This window comes from Alosa sapidissima, chromosome 14, assembly GCF_018492685.1.
Source record: "Alosa sapidissima isolate fAloSap1 chromosome 14, fAloSap1.pri, whole genome shotgun sequence".
Classification (NCBI taxonomy): Eukaryota; Metazoa; Chordata; class Actinopteri; order Clupeiformes; family Clupeidae; genus Alosa; species Alosa sapidissima.
The window spans coordinates 23171473-23190059 of NC_055970.1; the positions used below are offsets into that span (position 1 = coordinate 23171473).

An 18587-nucleotide genomic window follows, 5' to 3' on the forward strand; every position below is an offset into this window, starting at 1 on the left:
GTATGGGTGGCAGGTTTTTACCACTACGATTTCCCGTAGTGCGCAAGTTGTGCGCAACCATTCAGCCAGTGAGCGGGAGCTCTGAGCGAGTCGAGAGCTGTGGAAGATGGCGACGTCCTTAGGAGCTAACACATATAACCGACAGAATTGGGAAGATGCGGTATGCTGTCTTAATTTGACTGTTTATTCTTCTATTTTACATGGGCATATATGTTGGTACTCAAACATCCCTTTAGATTAAATCATTACGAAATGCCAGCTAGCAGTACAACTGTTCCCGACCGTAGGCAAGCATGGGAACTCCTGCTTATTGACTGGTTAGCAAGCTAGCTATACCGAAATGTTTTGAACATGGTTATAGAGAAACATCATTCCTTTAACTATGTAGTCTGTATGGTTGTTAAATAGCTATTGCTGTGCTTGCCTGACTTTACAGTCAACAGAAGTTCAACAGCACAGATATCGTTAAGCTAAATTGCTAGCTGTGCTAAATAGCTAGCCCCGGCTGATTAGTGATAGCCGTGTAGTGCTAATTAGTGCCTGAACTAACAACGGTGATAACGTTAATCAGGTAGAAGCTAGCTAGCTAGCTAGCTAATTATGTCTAGCTCTATGGCTAGTTGTGGTCTGATAAATCTAACACCAAGCTTATAGCTTGCTGGTGCAAACTGGAAATAGATGTCATGTGTGTGTTGAGTTAAATTCAGGTAGCAGCTAACGTTAACGTTAATCATGTCTGAAGGTAACAGGTAAACATGGTAACACTGGCCTTTTAACCCTTAACGTAGTTTTAACGCTTAAATGAGATAATCTGGCAGGTCATATCTCTGATTGGGTGTAACCATGCCTTGATTTAGCTGGCAAGTTTTTGAGGTCTTGTGTACGCCTTGTTTATAAGTTCAGCTGTTCGTGTTTGTCTACACTTGCATTGTTGCCAAGGCCATCTCTGGTAGAAGCTAGACGATAGATTTGCACACCATAGATTTGTCGTCACCAGACCCTTCTCAATCAAGTGTGGTTCTGGAAAAGGTTCATTGCCTTACGACTTCCAGCAGGGGTGTAACTAGCAGTGAAATCTTGTAAAGGAAGGTTTTAAATGCGGTTGTTCACTCAATTCCAAAGAAATACATGTCCATGCCAGATTAGCAATTGTATTTGCGTGCCCGTGTTTTAGGGTAATTGGAAACGGGCTTTAATGCCATCTTGGCCAGGCGGACCTGCATAGCAAATCCCGAATATGCCAAAAATTCGTATGGATATATCCAGGCTAGTAGTCTCTCAGTCTACAGGGAGTTACCCGGTTGCAAAGGGTGAGCGATTTGTAATATCTGCATAGTGAGACTGGAGCCCCAAACTCTTGAGTGCAGAGTGATGTAAGGAGACAGATTATATTTAGTCACACTGATGAGATGGATGTTACTGAAGAACCTACCGGGATAGAACTTGGATTGTAGCCATTCTTGTTACCAGTGTGTATATTGCAGTGTTTCCCATACATTTACTTTTTTGTGGCGGCCCACCACAAAATCAACATTGACCACCACACAATGATTTTCCAGGTTGTACTAAATTGTGCTAAAATCTGGTTAGCATCATAACCATGTTGTGCTAATTTGTTAAAAACTGTTGCATTGAAGTTAATTCTGCAAACCAACCACCACAAATGGAATTCAATTCTCTGGGAAACACTGTATTGAGTGGTTGATTATTGGATGAAACATGCAATGAGCTGTTGAGTTTATTTCTTGTTGAGACCTCTTTGAATGTGGATATCATAGTCAACACTTGATTTATTTATGGATTTATTTATTATTTTTTTCCACACAGGACTTCCCTATCCTCTGTCAGACATGCCTTGGTGAAAACCCATACATTCGAATGGTAAGTGGTTTATGTTTAGGGTTATTCCATGTGAAAACAGCCAATATCGGGGTATCATGTACATGACACCTCTCAGATTTTGCTGCAAAGCGGTAAATATAAGCCTTATGTTACCAAACAAAGGAATCAGTTTCAGGTCAATATCTCAAACGGATTGCCTGTGGCGTCCATTTGAATTTCGGGTGCCACGGCCCTAATTGACACATTGGAATTTCACATTTCATCTTTTGCCATTTTTGGAAGCCCATAACGTCTGTTCTAATAGTGGTAGAGGGCTGGAAACTGGTGTGGTAGTTCATTTTAGCCTGTACTACACAATGCTGGAGGCAGAATCAACATTCCTTACTGTTTGGGTGAGAGGTGGGTCACCAAAGTCCTAAAAAATGTTGAAGGCATGTGTGATTTTTCACTTTTTGGGTGGCCCTAGCACCACAATTAATGATCATATTTATTCTAAACAGGATTATTTGTTATATGTGGGAACCTTGCTCTTGCCAAAATGAATTTGAAGGGTATGGTACCACTGGTGGGGGTTTTATGGGGGTCCAAAAATCCTCTCCGGCAGAGGTTACTCTTTTGGAACCCCATATTTGGACCCCCAAATGACCATGTGGGCACTTGATGAATGGGAACAGGATTTATACCACATAAAGATACATATTTGTATACCTGATCTACATTCCAGACTTCTAGAAACAATGTCCAAAATGGTGCATTATGAAGAATAAAATTCATATTATGGAGCTTCATAGTCAAAAATGTTATTTCATTAAAAGAATGAACAAATATGTATCTTTATGTGGTATAAATCCTGTTCCCATTCATCAAGTGCCCACATGGTCATTTGGGGGTCCAAATATGGGGTTCCAAAAGAGTCTCCTCTGCCAGAGAGGGTTTTTGGACCCCCATAAAACCCCCACCAGTGGTACCATACCCTTCAAATTCATTTTGGCAAGAGCAAGGTTTCCACATATAACAAATAATCCTGTTTAGAATAAATATGATCATTAATTGTGGTGCTAGGGCCACCCAAAAAGTGAAAAATCACACATGCCTTCAACATTTTTTAGGACTTTGGTGACCCACCTCTCACCCAAACAGTAAGGAATGTTGATTCTCCAGAATTGTGTAGTACAGGCTACAATGAACTACCACACCAGTTTCCAGCCCTCTACCACTATTAGAACTGACGTTATAGGCTTCCAAAAATGGCCAAAGATGAATTGTGAAATTCCAATGTGTCAATTAGGGCCGTGGCACCCGAAATTCAAATGGACGCCACAGGCAAACCGTTTGAGATATTGACCTGAAACTTCAGATTCCTTTGTTTGGTAACATAAGGCATATATTCACCGCTTTTCAGCAAAATCTGAGAGGTGTCATATACATGGGCGGCAGAGTTGGCGTGGAATGACCCTTTACTTAAAACAAATGTCTAGACTGAAGAGTATCACGTTTATCCCATGCATGCATGCAGTTTATGTTGTGAATGCAGATTTGTGTTGTCTTTGATACATGTATGGTTGTTAATTTGTGTTGTCGTCTGATAGACCAAAGAGAAGTATGGCAAAGAATGCAAGGTAAGAACCGAAACCTGAACTACCTGCATAACGATCACTGTCCCCATTTGGCATTTTACTTTGTTTTTCTACACAATGGTGGTCTGTACAATAAGTGAGTTTGCTTTCATTGTCCATATTTTGATATTTCTCGTCAGATCTGTGCTCGTCCTTTCACGGTGTTCCGCTGGTGTCCTGGCGTCCGTATGCGCTTCAAGAAGACCGAAGTTTGTCAGACGTGCAGCAAGATGAAAAATGTCTGCCAGACCTGTCTGCTGGACCTGGAGTATGGTAAGAATTCATTGGGAATGACTTTCTTGCAGGGTTCCCACGGGTCATGGAATTTCTGGAATAATTATATGCTTGATGTGTGAATGTGCATTGAAATGTGTGAATAGCTGTCATGGCATACATTTATAAGTTGGGTTTTAGTGCCACCTTGTGGATTATTTTAAATTAGGAAATCCGTCACAAATTTCTATGGTACTTTAATTTGACGTCGGGTCAGTTCAAGTAGAGGTTTGCGCAGGACTGATTTTGCTCCCGTCCGCATCTGTAACATGATGTCCCGCTCCCGCCCGCTAAAGCCCGCATTCAGGAGGGATAGCCTATTCAGTTTTTCTTTCTGTCTCACGAAAGGAGCACACACCTGAGAAAGACTCCAGATGTCTGATTTTAAGTTTCTTGGTTCTGAATGTAGGCTAACAACTAAGGTAGGCCTAGTCTAGTGCCCTCTTCCTCTGTCAAGTTTTCGATTTCAAGTTTTGACAATGAGCAGCAGGAACGAATTGAACCCACGTAAACGACAATATAGGCTAGGCCTGCTATCCGTCAGTTATGCTTAAACCCTATTTTTTAATGCTGCCTAACAGAACATCCAGCTGAACTATAGTTATGTACACTACTTTAATCATTTCCATATTTAATTTTACGCACATATTTAATTTGTGGGAGTGCGGAAGTTTGTCCCGCACCCGCGAACGCGCCTCTCTCATCCCGCCCACCCCCGCAAAGAGCTTTCAAAAGTTGTCCCGCACCCGCGAACGCGCCTCTCTCATCCCCGCGAACGCGCCTCTCTCATCCCCGCGAACGCACCTCTATCATCCCCGCGAACGCGCCTCTCTCATCCCGCCCACCCCCGCAGAGAGCTTTCAAAAGTTGTCCCGCACCTCACTCTTTTGCGTCACGACCCGCGGGTCCAGACCTCGAAGTTCAAGTTTAAAGTAAACAAGGAAGTAGTAGCTGACAATCGTTTGAACCACGTTAACGTTAGAATTGAAAGGACACATTTTAATGTACATTTTCTTTTGCATTTATTTGCTGTTTTACAAATTGAAAATCACTGAACTGAGGATTTTTTTAGAAGCCATATATCTACTTCTGTCTCAGACGTTATGAATATGTTAGCAGTCTGTCTAGTTGGGCAAACGGTCGCGCAATAAGGACAGAACAATAGCCATCATCAGTTATATCACAACACCACTCAGAAACAGTGACCGCAGCCCCCAAAAAACGTTGTTATACTTTTAAAATAAGTTCTGTTTTATGAGCTGCTAATGATGTCATATTCCGAGGCCTTTGACACAGTAAGGAACTTCAGAAGCTCCCACAGAATACCAAGCGTGTCATTAGCGCCCCGGCAGGTCTCATTATCTCTGGGATCGTTTGATGGACCCCATCATGACCTGAAGTCATTTAAACATTCTTCTCTTGATTAACAGGCCTGCCAATTCAGGTTCGAGACACTGGCCTGGCCGTTAAGGACGACATGCCGAAGTCGGACGTGAACAAGGAGTATTACACGCAGAACATGGAGCGAGAGGTAACTTGAAACCAAGTACTACTCACCATGATTGTAATTTTGATACCACAGATGAATGAAGACCCAGTCCTACCAATTGTAGGAAAAATCAGGAACAGAGTTTTATTTACAATTGATAAGCATCAGAGTAGAGACAGAATGACTTCACCTAAAGATCTATCAGCTGCTCTAACTAGACAAACAAACAGTTAGGGTTTAAGTATCCTTCCAGGCTGACGGGAGATGCTGTTGGTCATCCCATCTTACGTGGACTACACTGAATCAGACTACGATTAGTGGCTACCTGGCAGTCCGGAGCAGGCAGCTGCTGACATAGCCATGCAGACATAATATTTCCGCTTATCTCTACTAACACCTATCTCTCTAACACTTAGATATACACAGGAACAGTACAGGAACAGAATGAAATAACAACAGTCATCTCATATGTGGTAGAACACATAGCAGAAACATCAGGACATAAACCACTTATGAATATAAAAATCATAAGTTCTGAATCCGGTAATCTCAACCAGCATGTGGTTCTTTGATGGAGCTTGCCTATGCGGTTCTGTGGATGTTCTAACACTTTTAGAGAGCTATTTTATGTGGTTAAGAATTGTGGAATATTTTTTTATCAGAATACTGCCGTGTGTTCTAGTGCAAGCTACTGTATTGAAGGTGGTATAATTGAGGAATACTCTGTGGAAAATGTAAATGTCTTGATAGTACTGTAGTCAATAGTATCAATGCCAACAGCTTTATTACTTGTAATGGGTGTGTGGTACACCCAAAGCAAGCAGCCACATTGTTGCTAATAGGCATTTGGAATAAGAGGAATACTGCAGTGTCTCTGCAGGCTGCTCCGTTGCCTCTGATGCTTTAACTGGCTCGGCACAGTCCCACGGTCAGTGCTCGGCCATCTCTATTGCAGCTCCACCTGTTCACTGGGATCTGGTTTTATGTGCACGGATTTTCAAGCCTCTCCTCTTGCACCTCTGCAATGTCTTTGATTATTAGCTCTTCAGAAAAGCGGTTTCATTAAGAAGGAGAATGTCTCATGCACTAAGTATAGCACCACTTACAACAAGTCTTGCTGATCCTAGCACTTACCACCCGTCTTGAACTGACACTCAACTGTTTGAAAACAGCACTCACTGATGCACTTGTTCTCACTGTACTCTACCGTTTTTAAATTGTCCTAAAATTGTTGAGAGCATTGCTTTAAAACTTAAACTGTTCACCATGTTGTTAGTTGCTTTGGTTAAAAATGTGTCAGCCTAATGTAATGTAATGTAAAAGTATATCTGTTATGCGTGGGTCAGCTGTTTTTCACTGGACTCAACTTTAGTAGCAGTGTAGGATAGTGTTGACTTTTCAGTAGCCCTTTTTGCCCTGCCTGCTCGAAGTGGGGTTATGGTGAATCTCTATTGCCATGGCATTCCGTAGGAAACATAACATACTCATGCTCGCTCACACTCACTCTCACTCTCACACTCACTTTACTCTCCTTATATTTTTATCAATGTAAATATATTCATTGATATGAGATAATGTAAGTATTCATTACCTATTGGTGCTTCCCTCAGATCCAGGGCTCTGATGGCACCCGTCCGGTGGGCTTGCTGGGCAAGGCCCCGGGCCACAGTGACATGCTGCTGAAGTTGGCGCGCACCACGCCCTACTACAAGAGGAATCGGCCACACATCTGCTCCTTCTGGGTGAAGGGAGAGTGCAAGAGAGGAGAGGAGTGCCCCTACAGGTCAGAGAGGGGAACACTTGGCCCCGCTACAAAATCTGTGTTTTTTTTTTTTTTTTTTTTTTTTTTTTTTTTTTTTTTTTACGCCTAGAGTTACTGACACTGAAGATCTGAAATGTTGGGGGCCCCTGTGTCAAAATGAGCCATTTGAGATGAAAGTTAAACGATTGTGTTGTGTTACATGTATATTCAGTAATCCTAGCTGTGAGTTTTATTGAGGTTGTTCAGAAGCACATGTATTCTCTTACACAAACATACGTCACAGACCACTTGAAGGTGCAAACAATATCAGAGTTTTGGTTGATTTGACCATCGGTTAACTTTGCACCAGGCATTTTAATTTGGATAGACAATAGCAATACATCATAGGAGTAATTAACGTCAAAAAATCTAGACTGGAGTAACTCAACATTTGACACCTCCGATATGTTTAGTGTTCTAAAGATGTCAAATAACCGCTATAGTTACCAAATTCATAGCCAAGGAGCCAGAAGTGAACACGCATGGATGACTATAAAAACTGTGCTTTCATTATACAACTAAACACAACAAATTACTTGTATAACCCTTGAGCCAGCTCCTTATAAACGCCCTTAAAGGCCCACAAATACCCGTATGTTTGTGTGAAAGAATATTTGGCCTGTTGAGTTGTAGTTTCCTGGAACATGAGCTAGGTGGCAGACTTGAACAAGATTTGACAGGACTCATAGGGCTATACAGACACAAGTACTATATCAGTATCCTGATTTTCACTGTTACACACAGTATTTACCTCTCACACACCTTACACAGTATTTACCTCTCACACAACTTGCATTTTTGTAAGTATGGTATGGTGCCCCACAATCACCCATAAACCCCCTTGTAGGCTACTGCTGTGATTCATCTGTATTTTTGTAAAAAATAATCTCATATTTGTCCTATGTATACCAAGTGTCATATTTGTCCTATGTATACCAAGTGTCATATTTGTCCTATGTATACCAAGTGTTGCACATTTAAATGGTTGCTGGTTCTCATGGGTTTCTGATGTGCTGATGTGTCCTTAGGCACGAGAAACCCACAGATCCAGATGACCCCCTGGCGGATCAGAACATCAAGGACCGCTACTATGGGTTAAACGACCCGGTGGCAGACAAACTCCTGAAGCGAGCGTCTGCCATGCCGAGGCTAGACACGCCAGACGACAAGTCCATCACCACCCTCTACATAGGAGGCCTGGGAGACAACATCACCGACTCCGAGCTCAGGTGGGGAAATTGTTTTGAATTTAATTTTTTCAATATTTATGCCTTGAGGTAATGCATTATGTACAAAGTGATGTATTGAAGGCATATTCTTTATTCTTGTATATTTCTTCTGCATGGGCTTTTGAGGATTTAGGTCTTCAATATTCAGAGGGAGATTGATATGCTTACATATTAAGTTTAAAAACAAATCAATTCAGAGTGTTGTTGGTCAGATATATAACTCTCTGCACAGAACATGGCGACATGTGTAGAATGAATAATATATTTATTGGCTCATTTTGTAGGAATTCTGTATTCTTGGCTTGCAAAATTGTGTTTGGGAAGAAAGAGTGAGCAGATGTGTTTTTTATGTTGAGATTATCTACAAAAATGTAATACCCTCATCTGTATAATGCTATCTCTCTCTCCTATCTCTTTTTATCTCTATCTATCTATCTATCTATCTCTATCTATATATCTCTCTCTGTCTCTATCTCTTTCTTGCTCTCTCTATCTATCTATCTATCTATCTATCTCTTTCTCTATCTCTTTCTATCTCTATCTATCTCTTTCTCTATCTCTTTCTGTCTCTCTCTCTCTATATATAAAATGTTGTGAATCACTCATTCTCTTCCATTGGCCTCCTGCAGGAACCATTTCTACCAGTTTGGCGAGATCCGCACCATCACAGTGGTGCAGAGGCAGCAGTGTGCCTTCATCCAGTTTGCCGCGCGGCAGGCAGCAGAGCTCGCTGCGGAGAAGTCCTTCAACAAGCTCATCATTGGTGGACGCAGGCTCACCGTCAAATGGGGCAGGTCAGTTCGGAGCAGCAGAGCAGCCTGTTATGTGCGTTAAATGTGGTGCTTTGTGATGAGTGGAGCCACTATGCTTGTTGATGTGCTTTAAATGTGCTACTTTCTGGGAGTCAATGTGCTGGGGTTGTTTTAATGCGCTATAAATGTGGTGTTTTGTGGAAATAAATCAGTCGGCTTATGTGGCGCGTGCCAGTGGGGAGTTCTGCCTCTTAACTGTGTGTGTCACTGTGTGGGTGTGTGTGTCTGTGGGTGTGTGTGTGTGTGTGTGTGTGTGTGTCGTGCTGCTTATTCAGGTCCCAGGGAGCCAGAGGGAGAGAGAAGGACCAAGATGGGGTCAGCGAGATGGGAAACAGGCTCGAGCCCGTACCAGGACTCCCTGGAGGTAATTGTGTGTTTTTGAGAGAGAGGGAGACCACAAAACAGAGTGTGTGTGTGTCTGTCTGTTTGAGAGAGAGGGAGACAACATGTGTGTGTGTTTGGTGTGTGTCTGTTTGAGAGTGAGGGAGACAACGAAACTGCGTGTGTGCGCACCACTGCATCTGTATGAGGATGTTTATATATTTATGTACAGTATGTGTGTTTGTACATTTGTGAGGGCAAGGGTAGAAAAATCATAGTCAAAGTTCAATCAAAGGTTGAATTGCATGTTTGTTTTTGTGTGATCTTTGGAAAACACTTATAAACACAAATAAAAGTGCCTTGCTCTGATTATGACTCACTCGTGGCTGTGCGTGCTCGTGATCAGTTCCACTCTGAGTCTTGAGAGGAAGCACAGAAGCAGTGTCGGATAAGGACACTGACCTCCATATGCATTGGTATTAATGGGGTATTTTGTGCCTCCTCAGCCCTTCCCCCACCCCCTGCCCAGGAGGAGGAGGTGCCTACCAACTACTTCAACCTGGACCCAAATACCTCATCGGCAGTCATGAACATGGCCATGCCCCCTCCCCCTGGCATACCCAACCCCCCACCTCCCGGTGCGCAGCTCCGTCCAGCCTACTATTACCTTTTTATCAGATTTGATCTGCATTTAGATGTGGACAGGGCTGATTTGACCTATTGCTTTGTGTGTGTGTCTGTCTGTCTGTCTAGGTTTCGGACCGCCATTATTCCATCCCATGGGGCCGCCCCCGCCTCCACCCATGGGCCTCAGACCTCCAGGCCACATCCACTACCCTTCCCAGGATCCTCAGCGCATGGGCACCCATGCCACTCGCCACGCGGCAGAGTAACGCCCTGCTCCATCTACCTCAGCCAGCTCGCTAAGTGCCAGCTTCGCACCGACCTGATCAAAGGAGTGTTCTCAGTCTGGTGCCATTTCTTCGGCTTCGTAGCACTTTCTCTGAGAGTGGAACACTTGGTGAGGGGAAAAATGCTCATCAAAGACTGAGTGGGTTGAGGTGAATCCTCACACTCGTAGTCTCTACTTGCCATATAGTCCATGGATGTGAGCAACATTGGCCAAATGGCTGCTGAATAGACTTCCATAGTAATAACTGTTGCTTACCCGACAGTTATAATGTATTGGTTTAACAAGAGATATCTGTTTTCACTTCTGCCACTGTCATCTTTGGACTGTTATTATTAGTATTAGTATTTTATGTATTATGATTTATTTTTATTTTTTTTATGTTTACTTAAGTTTTTAGTGGTATGTGCAGCTGCTATAAGTTGCTGTATGGATAACCTATGAGTAATTTTTCTTCTCAAATCACATCATGAATTAATACTCAAAATTGAGCAGTTGATCTTTGATGATTTGACCTTCAAATCAGCTCAGAATTGTTTAAGGTCCAAACCATTTTGATCTGTTTTTTTAAGCGAACACAGTACCAACATGTTTCAGCTGATTCACAACATGGATTTCCCCACTGTAAGTCAGGACAACAATTCACAAATGTAGACTCAGATCACACCAGTTACAGTCCATTTTAAACAATAAAATATTCCTTTCTATTTGGCAATCCAGCATATTTTTGGTGTCTCTATTTGGCAATCCATATGTTTGGTGTCTCTTTATCAGGATACTGATATGATATTCTGACAGAATACCATATTTCACAAAAATAAATAATGTAAAATTAAAGTGCCTTATATTCGTGTCGATGACCTGTAATGCATAGCATCAGTCCAGTGTGTCACACTTGCTGCCTCCTTGCTAACAATAAATTATCTCTTGAAACGCAACACAAAGGAAGCTTTAGGCGTCCACCTTGCACGGTAGTCCCAGATAGTGGTAGAGTCCGGAGCAGAACTGGGCATCTGAGCCAAGTGGGAATTCCAAGTGTATGGTTTAGTGACAAATGTGGGTAAGATAAATTTATTAGCTTATTTGCCGTCTACCCCGGAGTTGGATAAGGGTATGCATATCGTTCTGTTCTGTAGGTGCAATAATCAGTCTGTCCGCATTAGCTTACTGTATGCATCCTCATATCATACTCTGAGGATGACGGCAAATAAGCTTCTCAACAAGTTGTTGTGTTAACTTACCCAGCTTTGCCACTAAACCACTTGGAAATGCCCCCCAGATCCGCCCCCGAGTCACATGCTATCTGGTTGGCCTAAACTGATTGCATAGGCCCAGTCTCATCCAACTCACACACATCCAACACATCAGTGGCCAGTAGTGAGAAAATGCAAGCGCAGGTACGAGCCAATCTCAGTCTCTCTCGCCCCAGGACAGACGCCCCCTGGGGGTTGGCTGGCGTATTGTGACTGCTGTCTGGCCCGTCACAGATCTGAGGACTCCGGGGTGTAGTCCATGCCCCATCCCCGGGGCGCCCGGTTGAAGTTGGGCCGCGAGGCCATGCGTTCCAGCACGGAGCCTGGCAGGTTCTGAGAGTCGACCTGCTCGAAGTTGATCACGGGGATGACCCGCTTGCTCGCCATTTGGCCGCCAAATGGCATCGCCGCTCTGCAAGAGTGAAAGACAGAGAGAAGATGGAAAACGGAAAAAACCCAAGCTACTGTAAGTTTGCATGCCAATACATGTCTTTAATGCCTGTTGCCATGAGCCTACTCCTGGAGGCACAGGCCTCATTGTCAAAGCAAAGACCCTTTGCTTTTCCTTGAGACAATAGCAATGAATGTAGATGCTATGTAAAAAAATAGCATTGACCATTATTTCATAAGAGAAAAATATAGCTTGAGGGTGATATAAGTTGTGTTATGAGTCAATAATATATGTGTCACAGCACAAGGCCCTTGGTCAGTTGGACTTGAGAAGCCCATCCTCATCCCCAAGTAGCCTATATTGCTTAATATGCTATGCAGAGGAAAAACGGAATGAGTCTCCAAGGCTTCGTTTTATGAATCTCAAAAAAAAATTGTCAGGGTCTCCTTTTGTGTGGCTGTATTGGGTCACTGGAGTGACGCAATTCGGCGTGTCAGGGAAACTGGATCTGTGTACGCAACCAGACTTGAGGGGCTGACAGGCATGCGATGGGGGCTCCTATGGGTCATCTTTCCACAGTGGCCCCTTGCATAGCTGTGGATGACGCTAGTTGCCAGGGCCCAGATCTGCTTTCAAGCAGGAAGAGGGAATGGAAACAGGGCGCGATGCCACAATGCTAATTTAAGAGATAATGGTGATTATAATATGATAGTCGTATTCGGTCATCATCAGATCTATTTCAGGGGGATGGCCATGAGTGTGTCTTAATATGCCCAGAGCCTGTACTTGAACCATGGCCACGGCACTTAGACCACGACCAGTCTGGCTTTTGTTACTGGAGAGAAGACCCATGCAACTGTGATCATTAGCACTTGTTTTATTATTAGGCTGTCTTCTGAAGCTGATATTAAATGCTTTGACCTTAAATGTCCTTTGCCTTGATCTCCATACTAATGTATTATCAAAGCACTCAAAGGGATTCATGAGTTGGCAAGAAAGGAGGTGCAGGCCATAGCCACTGCTGTTTAATTTAGCCATCAAGTACAGTACCTTCCCTGAGGACCTCCAGAGCAGCAACTGGACACATCTAAAAGTGTGTCTAAAGCTTTAGCTTTGTTGGCTACACTATTTATCGGATACTAAAATTTTAGTAGTAGGTCATCTAATATTATGCTATGTTATGTATTCTATTGGGTTCATTACTTTTGGAATACTTTTGGAAATTGATGGTTTTAACTTTTGAACAGCACGTCTAATGTTTTAATGACATGTCTGTTGGCAGTTGCTCTTACCTGTTGAAACACCTGTAGTTGGAGGGTGGGAGTTTCTGTGGGGGCTCTGGGAGCTGGGAGCTTAGGGAGGCCACCAGGTTGTCGGTGCTCCCCAGGGCTTCCCTCCATGGGGAACAGTAGGACTTTGGGATCACAGTGGCGTTGAACTTCTCAGTGGGGATTTCCCTCAGAGGGCCAGAATATCCTGTAGGTAGCACAGTGAAGGTTGGAAAGCTCAGCTTGAGAAGGCGATAAAAAAAAATCCCTTTTAAATGTACTGTTGATTTTAATGATGGGGAATGTTGACAGGTTAAGGGAACGTAGAACTTCACTGAATGTGTGTCTATTTCCAACTCTCTGTGGAAAACATGCTCTCCATTATAGGATTCCTCGAGCACACGGTCCAGTACCTGGAGCAAGGACGTTTGGACATCCTTTCTTGGCCACCGTCATCTTGAGGGTGTTGACAAGGCTGGTTTTGCCAGGTATGATGTAGGTGAGGTTCTCCTTCCCCATCTCTGGCGGGTTCTGTGTCTGGTTCTCTGCGGGGGTCATTTCAGGCTGGTCCTGCAGAATCAGACAGCTAATGTTGATGAGTCATGTATCTAGTCAGCCTTGCATAGTGTTGCCGGCACTGAGGTGTGTCCTACAGAGAAATATAGAGACGTCTTCATCTCGACACTATATTGACAGTTTCTTCTTAATGAAATGTGTGTGTTCTTTAAAATATTAAATATTTGTGTTCAGTTGCAATGTGAGAAGCTTTAGCAGAATGCTAAGCTCCTGCTTCCTAGCCACTGTGCTACTGTTATCCATAGGTTTCAGCTCATAAATACATAGTAGGAAAACAGTGAGGGAGGATGGATGTGGAGAGTCTCTCCGCCATTAGTCCCATAAACTGAGGCTGTCATTTCTCCCGTGTGTCCTCTCATTCAGTCCCCCTGAAGGCCCCTACTGTGCTCAGCCATGCAGAGCAGCAGCTCACAGCAGAAAGTGAGAGCACAGGAGTCAGGATTTCATAGCTCGTCACGAGCCATAAAGCCAGTCCTCATAAATCTGGCTGACGTGCTAAGTAGGGGTTACGCAATATGTTCTGACAGGAGTTGACTGGATATCTGTAAGTCATGGTCCAAAAGAGTAATCTGATGAAAATCTACTGCATGTTGTGTCGTTTGCATTGTGTTTATTGTTGTATCAGTAGGATGAAAAAAACCAGCAGGTGCCACACCACAGCTACTCTGTTCATTCTCAGAATTATTAAGAGTGTGAATTCTAAATTCTCTTTATTAGTGCATACGCAAACTTATTTTTGATTGGCTCTCATTGACATGAGCAAACAGCAAGTCTGTGAAGGGAAATGTGATATAATGTCATATCTTACGTATGTGAAGGGGTTGCTGTTGACAGTATTCTCCAGAGTGAATTTCTCAACTCGTTTTAGTCTCTCTTGAAACATTCGGGATCCTCTGTTTGAATTCAAATGCAGTTCTTCCATCTGAACATCCTTAGGGGTACTAATTTTCTTCCCTAGGTTCAGCCTCTCTGACACACACACACACACACACACACACAGATGTGAAAGTAATTTAAGGTCACAGCATCAGACAGTTTTATTGAGAAGACACTGATATAGATAATGGAGACCACCCAACATGGAGGGCTGTCTCTCTCCTCACCCCTGAGACCACTTATTAGCGGACACTCCTGATATACTCTACCCCTTAAAAAGATCAAAAGTTCATAGCATGTTAAGTGGTGTCCCCCTTGGGTCAGCCCACAGGACTCCTTAAATTTAAAACTGTATGTGTGTTGTAATATTTGGATTAAGAGGTTCAACACTCTGGCACTCTGTTGAAATGAGAGGATGCGGCTGAGTGCTCTTCGAGGTTTGTTGTGGACATCCTACCGCATGGATGACAGACGTGCTTATAAATAGGTTGTTTAGGGAAAAAAACAACATCTGAGGAGGAGCTGTCCAGTCCCTGTCTGTAAGTTCCAGTGTCATGCCAGCGCACGTGGCGGGATGGGCCCTGAACTCAGCTGGATAAAATTCCCCCTCCCTTGGGAGAGCGGTCATATTTAGCTGAGTTCGGGTCGCCTCAGTATAACATACACACACACACACACACACACACACACACACACACACACACACACACACACACACACACTGGCCACCACATGGCTGAGGTCATTGGAAAATAAACATACAAATAAACAAACACACAAACAAAAAGCCTTGGACGCCATCCGAAGGGAATGCTCAGACGGTGGGCGGTGAGTATGGTCTCTGCTCGCTCGGACAGGACGATCCCGGGGTTTTACAGCCTCAGCTGGCAACAGGGGAGAAAGCCTTTGATGTGTCTCCCACGGCTCATGTCACAGGTAATTTTAGACACTCACGGTGGGTGCCAACAAAACCGCTTCAGACCACTACACCACACTGGGAGAAAGGAGCATTCCTTGGACTGATCTCTTCATCAAACATGCTGTGTGTGACTTAGCTAAGGCTATTGTGGGTTTAGTTGTGTATTATGTGTCTTTACTACAGTGGAAGTTGGTAGTGATATGATATTTTCATCACTGAAGTACTGGTAGTTACAATTTCTAAACTTTACTGACTTAAATCCTCACGAATGAAGTAGAATGGCATTCCATTAACAGCTTGCATGCATTAAAATAAGAAGCCGTTTGAAGACCGCAGTTAAAAGCAAATTGCACTTTAAACACACTTAATAAAAGTGATATCCAAGGCAAAGAAGACTTTTTTTCATCACATTTGTTTTTGACAGAATTATCTTGGTATAGCTAATGCCTACTCCAAGCATTTCAACACTACTCATCACTGTTCTTTACTGATATTGCAGCACCATTACCACCAAGTTAGCATGCTGCCTCTATGTCTTTATTATTGAGCCAATAATCATCTGTTGCTATAAAACGTTTGGACCTCCAGTCGTTCTCTCTTCACCAAAGCTACTCTGGTGTTCTTTCTCACACACACACAAACATTTGATTTTAATGTTTGAGTTATTATTATAATTATTTTATTTGTGTTGCTGCCAATACATGAAATGTGACACACCATGACTGTGTAAAAGTGCAAAGCTTAGCAAATATAAAGACATTTTTGACTGTAGATGAGAGTTAGTCATGTAGGATCTAGTCACATTTGTGTGGCTTGTTTAGTCACGTTCGTGTGGCTTGTCCTTACCTCCTCGGACCTCACGGCTCAACGCCATGGCCTGCTGCTGCCGCTGCTTGGCCCAGTCGTCAGGCACTCCGTGCATCATCATCATCATCATGTTCCTCTGTCAAAACACATTAACACACAAAATGTTAATTTACCATTTCTGCCCCATATAACGACATATAGATAAAAAGAAGTTCTAGGCTAACTGGTGTATCAACTTCCAGTGAGTTATGCTAAGCTCGCTAATGGTCTACAGTCTATATAATGGTTATTGCACACATGATATAAATGGCTTTCCACTATGCATTTGTTGGACACAGCTGCATTCAAACAAGTAAAAAATGTTTGTTTGGGTTCTTCGAGAGGCATTTAAGGTATATGGAGGGACAAACATCCCTTCTGATATTAATTACAGATAAAGAATACTGGCTCATTGTTTCATATTTTTACTGACTCTGCTTTTGTAATTGACATGACCATACACCTCTGAGTAGTCTGTCACGGTCCCTCACATTTTCCTCTAATCCGTCAGAAATAAACAAGACATATCAGGTCAAGACCAAAGCCCTGGTCTGATGGATTACAGGGGAACAGATACCCCCAACCCTCAACCTCTCCTCTGTGCATAGTCTGTCAACATCCACCCTGGATTAAGTGACTGTCACGTTCACACACTTCCCTCACACAGAAACTCAACTCTGCGCTGTACAGCACTCACCTGTGTGGGAGTCCTGTGGAGCTGATCAACGGGCTGTGGGTCTGGCTGAATCTCTGTGCTTTATCCTGGACGTGTGTCTCACTGAGCTGTCCCAGAGCCCGTGTCAGAGGTGGTGCTCATCTGCAGCTTGTATAGACAGAGCCTCAGCTCGCCTCTCTTACATCACAAGGGTAATTTTAGCCAAGGGGTGAGGAGGATGACTATGGGGGCTGTGTGTGTGTGTGTGGGGGGAGGTTGGATTTACACCCCTGACCCTCCCCTTCATTCCTGATAATAAAAATCTGATCCTGTCACTCTGTGATCTGGCGTGTGTGAATTGCTGAGAACAGCTGCATGCCCAAGCAGGAGTGCAAGACTTTGGGCATCTTGTGTGTGTGTGTGTGTGTGTTGAGCGTGGAGGAGTGTCTGAGACAGTATGTGCCCAAGAAATCCAAGCAGACAAATGGCAACAGCCATGCACCTTGGCACAGAAGAATGTGTGGAGTGATGTCATGACAAGGTCAAAGGTCTAAACTGGGGTCAGGGGTCACCCATTCCTGTCAATAAGCTCTATCTGAGCCCCACAGCTATAAATTACCTCTAGCCTGAGAGCTATAAACTCGTGCATGCATGCATGCAGTCTTTACAGCAGTCTTGATGCGTGATCTGTTAAAGCCTGTTTTGTTTTCATAGAGGCAAAACAAACATCATTTCAAAATCTATTTCCAACCAGGATGTTTTGCAGACAGACAGATGTATGTCTGTCTCAGTAGCATCTTGAGACAGAATCAGTGCTCTAGCAACAGCAAAACACTCTATAGCAGTGGTACTTAAACCCTTCAAGCTCAGGGCACCCCTATACATAATTATTTTATCCACTGAAGTTAAATTCTTCCTTTTTCACTCTCAGCATCTTAATATACTGTATATCTGCCATATTGAAAATAATTTTGGACTTGACATTTAAACTGATATACAATTGTTTTTCTAAGTGACACTGATGAATTCAAAATATGATGAAAAGACTTCCACAGCACCCCTAGACTGGCGTCACAGCACCCACTTTGAGAAACCCTACTCTATAGATCCAGCAGAGTAGATGATAGATTTATAGTGTAGATTCCTTATATAGTTTTATTTAGTTTATTTAGTTTTGCCGATGATCAAAATTACTGCCTAGTCACCATTTGGGTAATACGTCTATGCAAGGCAGCGCTGCGACCATCGACTTCAGGGCACCTAACCCTAACCTTAAGCCTTCCATGCAGCGCTGCCTGGAAGACGACATTGGGGACTTAAAACACCATTGTGCTGAAAGATCATGAAAAGGGGAAAAGTATTATACTTGGCCAGAGAACATTGAACACAAAAGTGGGAGTTCAGTCTTCAAGATGCTTTACTCCAGTTGTCAATATTTAATTTCCCTGTATGATACCCATAAAGGTTATCTTTATTTAGATGCCTATCAGCATGAAACAGGGCATAATAC

General features: G+C 43.2%; 2 protein-coding genes across 2 annotated transcripts; one reads left to right on the top strand and one right to left on the bottom strand.

Annotated features, from left to right (window-relative positions):
* Positions 1-13: 13 nt before the first annotated feature.
* LOC121681438 (pre-mRNA-splicing factor RBM22-like) lies at positions 14-11012 on the top strand. The gene is made up of 11 exons (XM_042061185.1): positions 14-160; positions 1828-1881; positions 3432-3461; positions 3599-3731; positions 5162-5262; positions 6831-7003; positions 8050-8250; positions 8880-9044; positions 9338-9426; positions 9890-10021; positions 10137-11012. The coding sequence occupies exons 1-11, from the start codon at positions 107-109 to the stop codon at positions 10274-10276; spliced, it is 1272 nt and encodes a 423-aa protein (XP_041917119.1). The 5' UTR covers positions 14-106; the 3' UTR covers positions 10277-11012.
* On the bottom strand, positions 10955-17289 carry myoz3a (myozenin 3a). Its single transcript, XM_042061201.1, has 6 exons — positions 17120-17289; positions 16423-16519; positions 14590-14750; positions 13619-13775; positions 13230-13413; positions 10955-11958 (listed from the first exon to the last, which is right to left on the bottom strand). Exons 2-6 carry the CDS (start codon positions 16511-16513, stop codon positions 11775-11777), a joined length of 777 nt encoding a protein of 258 aa, XP_041917135.1. The 5' UTR covers positions 16514-16519; positions 17120-17289; the 3' UTR covers positions 10955-11774.
* Positions 17290-18587: the final 1298 nt, after the last annotated feature.